The 13756-nt window shown below is 30.6% G+C and overlaps 1 protein-coding gene across 2 annotated transcripts in view; it reads left to right on the top strand.

The window, feature by feature from the left end:
* Positions 1-13756, top strand: part of LOC118190690 (serine/threonine-protein kinase mig-15-like) — a 242142-nt gene that overhangs the window by 178344 nt on the left and 50042 nt on the right. For both annotated transcript variants that reach the window (XM_085810039.1, XM_085810040.1), the window contains exon 22: positions 1336-1402. In XM_085810039.1, coding sequence (XP_085666165.1) covers positions 1336-1402 — 67 coding nt within the window. The remainder of the gene's footprint in view (positions 1-1335; positions 1403-13756) is intronic.

Below are 13756 nucleotides of genomic sequence, written 5' to 3'. Positions count from 1 at the left end.
ATGTGCATTTTTGAAATGGTAGGTCGTTGTTATAAAATTGAGCCTATGTGTTTTATAAACCTAGTATATTAGGTTAATACACATTTAATTAGATTAAAATACCTGCAACTTAAAAAGATATGCATTGAAAGATGATCTTTTTGGAAACTACAAATTAGACTTAAGAACAAAAGTATTAAGGAAGTCATTTTGGATCCTGAGAGTCTTCTTTTCTGATGGTTAAGTTATTTAAATAAAAAAATTTTGTAGTCTTTCAAAGTCCATTTATAATGTGTACCTGAAAGAGTGGGTTTTTTGCCCTCATTATTAAGCTGTTCTAGTTGCTAATAGCATGTTTTATATAAATACATATTACTTGCTCAAAATATTTGTTATAAAAGCTGAAAGTTTGGGATAAATTTTAATGCTGCCCTTAATAGAACTACACCTGCAATTCTTTCAGCTTTATTTGGAGGTGGGGTTCAATACTGTAACTGCATTAATCATTCTCACCCTTTAAGGCCTGAAGTTTCACAAGGATAACCATTTCAGGTTGAGCTGAATACATAGATTTCACTAGTATGCACTATGGGAATTTAAAGATATGTTAAAATTTTGAATTTCTTCTTTCAACCATCTCTTCATCCATTGCAAATATATGAATTAAATGAGAATATGTAGTGGGTCTAGGAGCAGATTCAACTGTATGTGTTTGTAGTCTTTTCGTTTATTCATATTCCGAAAAGCAGGAATGTGTTCTGGTTGTCTAGAAAAAAACAAATACTGAGTTATGAGAAAGACCTTACAATTAGTTATATTTATCTGTAATACACATATAATGGCATTTTATATAATTTTTTAATATTTTGCTTTTTTTTCCAGTAATTGTCAAATCATAAAACTTTTAAAAATATGTTTTAAGCATTAGAGACTTCTGTGCTTTTTTACTGTAAATTAACTGTACATGTTTCATAAGCAAAGCTGGGTAAAAGATGCCCTTCTGACTTTTGATTCATTTAATGTGTGATCTAACTACTGAACATCAAAATTTGTGCCAAGACAGCTAAACATTAAAGAACCATAAATTTCTATCACTGCTATAAACTAAGTGTCCATGAAATCTCTACACTGAGAACATCATAACAGAAGATCGTTAATGTTTTAACAGCATTTCATATCACTTTGATGTTTAATGGTATTTTATGATCTTGTAGATGTTAACTGAAGAAATAAAATGTAACTTCTGAAATTTTAAGGAATAGTTTCTTTTGTGTAATAATCCATTTTTACTTTATTATAATGTGAAATAAAGTTGGAATAATTATGTAATAATCCTTGTGATTTACTTATGAACAGCAAATTGAAAGACAAAATGGTTGGATAAATGTTGGAGATTTACAAGGAGCTGTACATTTTAAAATAAGTAAGTATTTTATTTTATTATTAAAAAAAGACCATCTGTAATGTCCCTATGTGATATGGTTATCACCTGATGGTTAATTAAAATAATATTTCCTGGACAAAATTATATGTGAATAAGTAAACAATATTAATGTTTACTAGAAATTATGGACCTGATTCTAATAACATAATGTACAATGTCTAACTTGCTTTTGCAATGCAAAAACTGATGTAATATACCATTAACTACTTTACTATTTGCCCCAAAAGAGACTTGTCGGTTTGAAAAGCGTAAGCAGTGGTTTTTATACAATTGTTTACTTATAGAATTGTTTGGATATTTAAGATGGCAATTGGATTTTTGATATTATATGAATCATTAAAATCTTTCAAAACTTACTGACAACACTTTTCAAATTGACGAGTTTCTCTGAAAAAACGATGAAGTGGTTAATTAAAGCACAGTTGTTAAGTTGATGTGAAACTGTTGCTCAAAAACTTCATTGTATTTAAATATGTAAAAGGTCATTAAAACTGCATTTTGCATTTTTTTTTTTTTTTTTTTTTTTTTTTTTTTTTTTTTTTTTTTCAAATTGACACTATTTGATATTTTTTATTATTTTGCTAGAGACAATTGTGTGCCAAACATGCAAGCATATTATTAAAAGACTAATATTTTAGTTTTGGTTTCTTTTACTAGAATAATTTAGTTGAGAATTTTACATTTTTCAAAATCTCCAATACTTAACTTAAACCTTATACTTGACTAATACTTAACTACAATAATTTGGCTTTATATATTTATGATGCAGTAATTTTCCCAGCATTTTTGTATTTATTCTACTCTGTAGTAATGCTGGTATCTGAAAGTCATAGAACACTTTGTGAAGTTTAGTTATGATATGAAGAAATTTCAAGAAGTGATATCAGCTTAACATCACTTTTGATGAAAATGTCAATCTCTCTTTATCATATATTTTATAGTATATTAGGTATCATTTGTAAAAGAATGTATTTATTTTTCAGCTTCAGAAATGTAGAAATTCAGGCATTGGGTATTATTATTTGATGATGGAACAGTAGTTGAATTAATGGATTGAAGGTTTCATGCAAAACTAATGCTTACTCTTTTTCAAATTTGTTATGGAGACTTTGTAACTGCTTAAATACATTTTCAAGCTTGCATTTAATTTAAAATCACATTAATCTTCACTTTATAAATACTGCTTAATATGAATCTGCAAAAAAAAAAAAAAAAAAATTGTAGTCATTTGTAAATAACCACATTTTGAGTTGTGCATATTTAATTTCTTTATAGTAGCTAAAGGTTTTTAATGAAATTTTCGATTAAATCTATTCAAAAATTACGTTTAATTATTTTTAACCGAAGGAAACAACTGCTAAAATCATAATTCTAAAATACATTTTGCTGCTTTAATAGTATTTTAAAAATTATAATTTTCTTTTCATTTGTTTCTTACCTCCATTCAAGATTTTAGTCATAATATGAACAAACTTAGAACCTCAGAGTTGTTGTTAACCTGTAATATATTTATCAATTTTCGTTCTGTGTTTTCAATTCAGAAAAAAAATTTCAAATTTCTGCTATTTGATTTCATTAAGTATGTTATAACTTGTTTCAGTTTTTGTTGCATAAATTTCAAGTTAGATTTTAACAGTGAAATGAAATTACAAGTGAATTTGTTGTCTTTGTTCTAAATTCTGTATCGCTTTCCATTAATTAATAAAAAGTTTTTTCCTTTAAAAAAATTGTGTTACAAAAAATTATATGAAACATTTTAAATATCGCCCAGCCGATTGCCAAATGCCTGAACTTGTTATTTCTTTGTCAACCTTTTTTTCTGGTGGCTGAACGGTTTTTTGTTTTCCTTGTGTAGATATAAACAAGTGTAAATTAAGAAGGCTTCCATGAAGACATTCCTATTGTTAGACATTGTCTCTAAGATTCTTAAATGTTTTTTTGAAGACATTTGATGAAATTTGGGAAAAGATAATTTGCATTTCTCTTTCAGAATTGTATACATATGTTTCACATAACACACACTTTTCATCAAAAAATTGGTATGCACAAAGTTTTCTAAAATTTAGGATTTAAGTGTGAACAGGTACACTGTGCATTCACTCTAAAATCATTGCATATTCAACTACTGTATCTTATATTATCTGTGGTTCTGTTGATCAGTTCATTGGTGAGTAACAATCCTTGTTCCTTTGAAAGATTCATAAGCTTTCTCTTGGTGCTGATGGTGGATCCAGTACCTTGGAGCATTCCACATAATTTAATTAGATTATTTAATTATGATAAAATATACCAGGTCTACCTGCCTAGTATACTTCCGGAGAATCTTTTGACACCCATAATTAGATTTAGTGTAAGAAATGCAATCTGATTATTTTGTATGCATTTGATAGTCTTTTTTTTTTTTTTATGCTATCTGTCATCCTCAGTGTGGATGAGTTTCATTATCTGATAACATGAATACTGAACTTCTTGCAGCTGCATAAGTGTGTGTATATTTATATACATATATCTTTTACACTTTTGAAATGTGCTTGAAGACAGAGCGAGCAGCCGGCATTAGCAAATTTGCAGTAGTGAAGTAATAGAGAGAAAAAGTGCTACTTTTCCAAGATGAAAGTTTGGTGCAAAATTATTTAATTTTAATTTACATTTGCTCACATTGGCTAATTTTAAGTTTTGATTTCTAAATTTAAAATTATTATTGGAGGAATCATTATGTTAATGCAGGCATCATTAGCATTGTAAAAGAATCTAATGATATTTATTTTGAAATTATAGAGCTCAGAATAATTTGTTATAAGCAGTTACTATTTTACGTACAGAAAGGAGAAGAAACCAAATTAAAACAGATAATTAAGGAACTACTGCAAATGAAAATGAGTATTTTGAATTACGTATTTTTTATCTCTCATATATGTATTCTCAGTGGTATCAGAAGTCACCAGACACTTGTAGAATAGAGTTGTCTATACTAATGCTTGTACTGTAGGAATTAGAGCATGATCCTTATGGATTTGATAATAGTGACCTTTCCGTATATTACAAAGACTGCTGTCTAGGTTTTGGTATGTTACTACAGTAGAAGTCCAGAAATCCGCAATGCTTGGGACCAGAGGTTGTGCGGATTTTTGGACAAGGAAGATAAATCAGTATTCAGACTAAAAGTGCAAAATAAATAAGGCACATCAGATACATTTAATTAAACTATTATATATATTATTACAGTAATATACATATACATTATTACATTAATTTATTATATGCATTAAATTATATGTGGTATATTATTCATTTATATTAGTGATTATAGGCATATTTACTAGCATTAAGGACATATACAATAAAGACATATAAAAATAAGTGATATTAACAAAGCATAAAATATTTCATTTGTTTTTACATGTTTCAAACATTTTTTAGTAGAGGTTTGTTTTGAAACTTTAGGATGCTCCAGAGTAAGTTATTTTTGGAAATTATACAGAGTCGTAATCTCTAATCTCTTGCTCTGTGGCTCAGCTCTATTGTTTTAAAAAATTTAGGTATTTTTTACCATGTTCCAAATCCTCATTAAAAGATATTTTATCACTCCTATCAAATTCACTATTTGTGTTGGTGTCGGAATCGTTTTCTTGCTGTGACAAGTTCAAAACAGAGCCAATGATTTCATTATCGGTCATCTGATATGCCAGTGTTGGCTGATCTGAACACATCATCCATTCATTGATACCTTCTTCTTGCAAATCCTCCTTATTTATTCTTTCTTTCGAATATAAAAGCAATTCTCCTGCTTTAACCCTTGCTGCACTGACCCTGAAACAAGAAAATTCACTGTCATCACTCTCAGTTTCAATAAACAGAGAAGATGGCCCCACATTATGCCAGGATTTACTAATGTTGTTTGGGAAACAGAATTCCATTATTTTGCTAACAGATACATGCAGTCTTTGGATGGTGAATTTTTTTTTTTTTTTTTTTTTTTACAATCACAAAGTGAAATAGAATGGTCACTTGAAAGAATTTTTTTCAGAAACTCTTGATTTATTTTTTACCTCGATAAGATTGGAGGGAAAAAACTTTTACTATGATGTCAATAATTTGGTATTTCCGGCTGTGCAGATCTTCCTGGATGTGAGAGATTATGCAGGTATTTCTTTTATGAGTCATTATTATTCGGGAATTATGACGTCATTATTCGGCAAGTATTTTTTCTTCGATGGTTTCCGGAACCTATAAATCGAATCTTTATATTTTGAGGAGGCAACACGGATTTCAGGAGTTTGCGGTTTTCGGGTTGGTGGATTTTTGGTATTTGACTGTATTAGAATACCTTGCAAAAAAGCAGTGAATTCTTTAATTCCAAAGAATACATTCTTGAATATTCTTGCAAAAGAGCAGTGTTGAGTTCTATCAGTAATTTTAGCCATGTGCCTGGCCCACAAATGGATGTTCCGGTTCATCCCATAGATACTCTATATCATAAAGATTGGAAATCAATAAAAACCATATTAAAAAAATTCATCTATGAACAACAGGTATCGTATGGAGTGGAGCCTGATTATGCTGAAATAAAAAAGACCCAAGACTTAAAGTTTTGCCACTGTCTAAAGTATTAAGACTGCCACTATTCTTATTTCGTTTTATAGGAATTAAAAAGGAGTAACTAAACTGCAAGACATAGGACCATATTGTTGCATTCTATAAGTTTGTGGATTTGGAGTAATTGATAACAACACATGATGAAGAATCAAAACACAGTTTATTCGTCAGTATTACACAGGACAGTTCCAAAGACATGTTACAGTTGTCGAAAAACTGTGACAAATGTGCTGAAGTAATTAGCAACACATCCTTCAGGGTATACTGGTAAAGACAGTTTCACGGAAAAGCATGAAAAGTATAGCTCCCGACTCGATCAATAGCTGTCAGACTAATCTGTGAGCTCACACTACTGCTGACGTCAAGATACTCTTACATTGCATACAGGCAAGGTATGTATAACTTTTGGCCTGCCTTAAGAGCATTCTTGGGGAAAACGGTAAGAATCTGTTTTAGAATGTTCTCACTCCATTTATGGCATATCGCCAAATGGGCAATTTAATGCAAAATCCAGCGACCCTGCCTTTTCACAGCTGAGCATTTCACAACACTGCCCCCTCCCAAGGCCTTCACTTCCGACAATCCTTGTTCAGAAGCCAAATTCAGTGCAAAGGCTAACAAAACAAAATGAAGTAAGCAAAAATAAAAGAAACAAATATTTACAGTATTTAAAAGTAACTATGTACAAGTTATATACACAATTTAAATAGAAAAATTAATCTTTAATAATTATGAGTACCCCTAAGAATGATATGCAATAGGTAATATAGCCATAGTATGGAGCTAATGTGTCATAATGAAGGAACTTAGGTTTGAAATTGGGGGACTTTTGGATCCTTACACGGCAGGTTTGAAATTGGGGGACTTATGGATCCTTACATGGCATTATTTTGTTGAGAACTGTATATGGACCCCCTACTGCAACTACATATTAAATTTGTAATCTCTTTCACTATACAGTGCAGCCATAATTGTATATAAGGAATGTAATCATGCAGGAAGTATTGGTTCTGAACCGTAGAAGAATAGTTCAACTCTGAATTATTTGAACCCCTTATCCTTTCCTATAAAAAATTAGAAGGATGCCGCTAATATGAGTGAATGTGCTTGTACTGTACTTTTTTATAAAATTAGTTAATTTTGTTTGTGGGGTGTTTTATTGTAGATTTTGGAGGCAGTTACTTTATGATGGGAATGGAGATCTTTCCATGTAATTGCTTAAGCATGTCTTACCCATTAGACACTAATCGGGTAAAGAGACTGTGTCTGAATTTTATATTGAGATTTTCTTTTTAAATAATCATGGATCCTTCAGTTCATATATGGTTAAGAAGGGAAATAACATAAGTTTAAGAATGAAACTATAATTTTAATCGCACTTTGTGGTATTTAAAAATAGGGTAAAAATATCATAGTTAAAAGTTTTTAGTTTTTATGATATTTTGTAATCGTATCAAAATAAGTATTGGACATATAAAAATTGTCATATTGGGATATAATTTGAAAAGTTTAAAAAGAATCTTGATAATCAATTGTATTTTGCAAAAACAAGAACTTTTTCAAATTAACTAGATTTAAAGTTCAAATTTTCAATAAGACTCTAATAGATGAAGAATTGCATCTGTTTTCATGAAGTGTAGAGATAATATTTATGTAATGGCAAAAGTGAAACTGCAGTCTTGTAACAAATGTTACTGAACTGAATCTTTTACAAATGTTTCTAAATCTGTACTAAATCCATCTATTGACAGATAAAATAACTTCTACTTTCTTAAATCAGTATCATAATCTTTGTTGTTCTTGCCATTGTGTAGCTAATGTGTAGTAGTTTCTGCCTTTGTTTATCAGCAATTGCAATGCTGTAAATTCTATGTGAAGTGTATGCTTGTAATTATTGAATTATGGGAGCATATCTTGCAGCAGTTTAGTTGCATATATACGTCAATAATTCCATCTCAAAAATAAAGAACTGTAACAACCAACCTTGACTACATTTTTCATTGTATAAAACTACCCATTTCCATCATAATTTTCAGCATTGACATGTGACCCCTCCCTTCCCAACATTTTTTATTACAGCTGTCTGCATTAATTATAATTCTTTAAGTACATCAAATGTATCCATGAAATTGATAAACAGTGGATACACTGATTGTGTTGCTTGGAAGGCCACATTATGTTTTATTACACTATTATTATGCATACTTAAGTAAATGTGATCTGTGAAAATGGCATAATCTGCCTAGAATTCAAGAAAATATCACCAGCAACATCTTCATCTGTGTCAGCACCCTTCTAAATTCTGTTATTTTGTGTATGTATGTGTGTATATATGTATAATTACGAATCTTGCACGTACGTAAATAATTTTAGTGAAATTAGTTTGTATTTATATATATATATATATGTATATGTATTCATAGGGGCGTGAAGCTTGTCGGAAAAGTAAAAATAAAGGGGCATGTCTATGTAACATGGAGTAAATGAAGATATCACCAAGCTGATGATGGTTTTGGTGATTTTTTTTGTTGCCAAATTTAGCGAGAAATCGGGAAAAGTCACCATACTTGTGACATTTGTGTCTGATCCTTGTATAACTGTAATGGGTATTGTAATTGAGTAACTGTAATTAATACTACAAACCTCTGAGTGGCTGGGAGAAAACTATATGGCCAGGGTGAGGATCAGTTTCTGAGTAGCAGTTGTTTAGTTCAGAGTATTGAGATAGCTCCGTGTGAACTTTGCTCTTTAGATTTGCTTTACATTGCATTGTGTTAAATAATTATTTAATCCCAATACATATTCAGCCTGGACCAAGAAGCTGTGAAAAGGTGCAGTAAGCCCCTGTAAAAAAATATGTGCAATATAAAGTAAATGCATCCAGCATTTTAACCATCAGTTGCATAAATGGGAGAAAAAAGGGGGGATTCAAAAACATGAATATCGGCATCATAAGTGTAGTACCAAAAAAAAAAAAAAATCCCAGCTTGTAGGTGTTGCACACAAATAATAAGCACACAAATTATTTTGTAGTTTGTTAAAGCTTTGAAATTTAGAATAATTGTGTCATTATCAGTTCAGGAACAGGCTGTTCCATTTACTTTTGCTGTTAGACCAAGCCCCTGAAGATGATGTATTGACCAGTCGTAAAACTATAGCTATTGAATTCCAAGGCGGAAATCTCCCTGCCCCCTTTATTGAAATGATCACCATACAAGACGTCAACACAAATATATATTTAACATTTATTTAATTAAAATTAAATAGTTAAAATTATTTGGAAAAAAAAATCTTAAGACAAAAAAAAAAAAAAAACTTGGAGACAGACATAGCTTTAAAAAAATACTTATTAATCTGACATTTTTGAGTATTTAAAAAAATGTTTTTAACTTTTCTGTAAATGAGAAAGCTAAAGCTGTTATTTGCAAGCTTTAGTGTCTGAAAAAAAATTTTGTTAGCTTTATCAGAATTAATGTTTTTAGCTACCAATAGAAAGGATTGCCAAACCATTACATCTTACATATATCATTGTTAATGGAAGACAGCTTTTAATCAACTTCAGCTCTGAAGAGCCTCATTTGCAAGAAGCAGCTGAAACATAAACTGTTAGAAAAGTGTTTTGTGCCAAATGTAAGTTAGGGACTGATTCTTCGAAGTGAATTTCTGCAACAAGCTGTAACCTTTTCATTACGAACCACATTTTAGTTTGTTACTTTTTTTTTAATATTCCTACATATAGGTACATATACTTAAAGTGTAAGGTTTACTGTACAGCCTCCTGATTAGAGGCCTGGGCCAGTCTTCCCCGTCAGTATTGGGAGACATGTACATTCTTTACATCTCTCCAATACCAGTACCTCTCCAATACTTTATATTTTTCGTGTGACCTTTCATTTTTGTATTTATGTTTTTTGCCTTTCCTTTTTCTCCCCCCCCCCCATTTTCGAGTGCTTTGCCATAATTGAATAATCCCAATCCCCCCCATTTATGTAATTGATGATTTGCAATGCTGGACAGATTTATTTATATTTAATATTTTTTCATAGTGGCTTATTGTATTGTTTCCTGCTTCTTATTACAGGATGAATATGTATTAGATTTACATAATTATTTATTTAAATTATCAGCAGTCGTTGTGGCTTACAAAAGCAAAACTGGATATTGAATTAGTACTCATTCATTTTTTTATTTACATTATATACTTTTGTGTGTATATACACCGCATCAACAACATTACCTGTATGGCTTTGACTTTTGAAAGTGCTGATTGTAGACATATCCTTCCAATTACAGATATGTTTTAAGTGGTGCAGATATTCATGTTTTCACATTTTTAAATTTAAAGAAAAGACCAATTTTGTAAAAATTGTGAGCTTACATTAACTAACGTTTCCTAAAGTATATAAACTTTTTCTAAATTTAGCTGCAGATTGGGTATCATCTAAAATACAGATTTCATATTTTTTAACAAAAATCACTCTTTAAAAGCTTCCAAAATATAAGCAATTGCATCATTTAAAACAGTTTTATGAATGTTTATATCTGTGGTCAATGATTGCAGAAACGAAGACCATATAAAAATTTTGGGAAACCATATAAAAATTTATATTGTATGTGTTTGCATATATTTATACTTGTAAGATAAAATTATGTAAATCTAAACTTTGATTTTAATTTGCAATAGTTCTCTCTTAATTTCGTTTATTTCTCCTTTTTATGTTCTAAAAATAGTAACTGCTTCTAATAAATCACTTTAAACTGCATCATTTCAGAATGAATGCTTCTTGCATGGTTTTTAAATAAGGCTTCACCTGAAGATAATTTTAAATTTGACAAATAGGAAGTTAGACAACTAATCAGAATGGAGCTGAACCCAAACTGATATAGTCTGTACTGGGTGTTTGATTTTGGTAACATCGCACTATATCTTTTGCTGTTGCATCATACTATCCCTTTTGCCCATCAAAATGAATTGGTATAAGAAGTAGAAAAGCACAAATCAAGAACGGATTGCATAGAAATGTTCCCATTATGCTGTGTTATTCATGTTAAGAATGGGCTTCTCTGAAATATTATATCTGGTATAAGGTATTTTCTATCCACATGCATTCATGGTGTAACTGGAAGCATACTCGACGCATATTCAAGAGGTCCAGGTTTTGAGTCCTGGCAAAGGCAGTGCACATTTTTCACACCTCCTGCTTCAAGGAAATCTAATAATTGTACTAGTGACGCTCAACCAAAAAGGTTGCAGACAATTATTTGTCACCACCTCGATTTGGGGATTAGGTCTCCCAATCGCCCTTTCAAAGGGGAAGTATCCTTCCTTTTACATGCTTTTGTGGTGTAATTGAAAGCATATTTGAAAGGTTCAGGGTTTGAGTCCCGGCAAGGGTACACACACATCTCCAACATTTTCACATTTTTCACATCCCCAACATTAAAAACCCTATTGACTGTACACTGGTAAGAAAATTATGGTACAGAAAAACCTTTGTAACATTAAAAACCCTAATGACTGTACACTGGTAAGAAAATTATGGCACGGGAAAGCCTTTGTAGGCAAATAAAAGATTTTTTTTTTTTTTTTTTTTTTTTTTTTTTTTTTTTTTTTTTTTTTAAAAAATTTGGGCTTCATAAAACGGTTTTTTATTAACATGATTATAAAATTTGTGGTTCAAAGAACAGGTGGATTAGAGAAATTTCCTAGTTCTTTGAAATCTACAATAAAAGAAGGAATTAATTTGAATCGCAAATCAGGAAAATGTGCTGAAACCTTCAGGGATAGTTTAAATGAGGCAGAGAAAACAGCTTGGAATGTATTGAAGAAAATTTAGAGCAGTTTCTCTAGGAAGGGGGTAAAAAACCTGGAAACTATGAAGGTCCCATATGGAATTTGCTTTCATCATTTGGAATCTTAGTTGCAACATCTGACTAAAGTTGCATGTCCTCATCATTCCGATTTTTTTCTGTGCGAGCAAATACCTCAAAATATGGGAGAAATTATATAAGCGTGAGGAAAGATTTCGTCGAGTTATTCTCCATATTGAAAGGTGATCAGGATGGGCACTATACGATTTGCTACCTGGTGCAAACTCCGAGACTCCAAAATTTTGCCACCTGATTCCTTTCTAAAATCTAAAATTTCTGCCAGCCCTACCTTCTGCTGCCTGGTGCTACTGCACTTGTTGCACATGCTCTGGCACCAGCCTTGGAAGGTTTTGATGGAGAGATTTTTCTGTTCTTTCACTACGATATGCACTGATAACAAAGGTATGAGTTTATGTGAAAAAGAAACATCTCAATATGAAATATAACGTATGAGTTATTTAATAATATGCGAAAAGGGGAAGTTTTAATTTCATCCACAAGTTTTCTTTTCAAGCAACTACCTAAACAATTGATTGATTTATTTTTAATTTGGGGATTCAAATATTTAATAGTGCCTATGGGCAGTTTTATAACTTCATTTATTACAGTGTCATGTTCTGCCAATAATTAGTGTGTAAAAAGTTAAGTATGTATGTAATTGAGATATTTTCTTTTTGACTGGAAGCTAATTTTATAGTTGTTTTGATTGAGTCTGTCTAAAAGTAATCACCAAAAGTTGATTTCATCTTTTACAGACTTTTCAAATTATTGGTCAGGGCAGTTTTTTGCTTCACAGTTTTTCTTGAGAGTACAGTTTGCGATATGATCAGAACTCCCCTCGTGCTTTTTTATTCTTATGATAATGTTTCTCGTTATTTGTTATTTAATGAATAATATTTCCTGTCATCCACATCATGTTCTTATTTGAAAAATTACATGTTGGTTACAACATAGTTCACAATAGACTTAGTTACGTTCAGATGAATAATAAAGCCAACATTTGTCTGCCTTTAAACCTGATTTATTAAGCATTGTGTTATAAACAGAAAAAAATTATCTGTCATCTTGATTTTTGGGTAAGTTGATATTGTTTGGTCTACAAGGGGCATAATTTAAAATAAATGTTTTCATATCCTATTTAAGATTTTGTGGATATTGATCAAAATTGAATGGATATCTTTCATTTTTGCATCTGGAAAAGTGACTGAAGTTTTTTTCTGGCCTTTCAGCATCATTTGTGATTAGTTGAAATATTTTTTGATGTTTCGCCTACTTTAGTGACTGCAGTCCAAATATTTTTTGGTACTTTTTTTAATACTTATAGTTTTATTTGAAGTATCCAATGCTTAATTTAAATGTTTGCTAATTCCTAATGGCTGTTTCTGTGAGCTCCAAATTGATGGCTGATATTCTTTGTAATTAAAATTTTCTATATGGAAATACTGATCAACAGTTTTAATTTTCTTTATTTCCCATTCTAAACCATTGCATAATTTTTTTTTCACCCCCTCTTAAGAAATTTTTCTCTATATTATGATAATTTTTTAATGTTATAGTCTATTAATAAAGAGGCAGCATAGATAATTTAATTCGTAATTTAATAGATCAAGAAAGAAATTTTAATAATATTGTTCAGTATCTTGTGCTTTCTATATGTAAGTAAATATGTTTTCTATAAGCTAGCATGCTTTCCATTAGGCAGACAGCCTTCTCGTGTTTTGTCATAAGTGACTTATGAACTAACAGTATCTCAACTGCACAAGGCTGTAAAAAACAGTATCTAGACTAAAAATCACCATTTCCATCTTTCAGAATACATAAAAGCTTAAATGAAACAAATTTAAAGGGAAATAAACTGCAGTTTAT

Source organism: Stegodyphus dumicola, chromosome X2 (assembly GCF_044657685.1).
Source record: "Stegodyphus dumicola isolate Sdum_Otavi_A_Nest chromosome X2, ASM4465768v1".
Lineage (NCBI taxonomy): Eukaryota > Metazoa > Arthropoda > Arachnida > Araneae > Eresidae > Stegodyphus > Stegodyphus dumicola.
The sequence above is the reverse complement of the archived record's forward strand: the minus strand, read 5'-3'. Positions and strand labels throughout refer to the sequence as shown.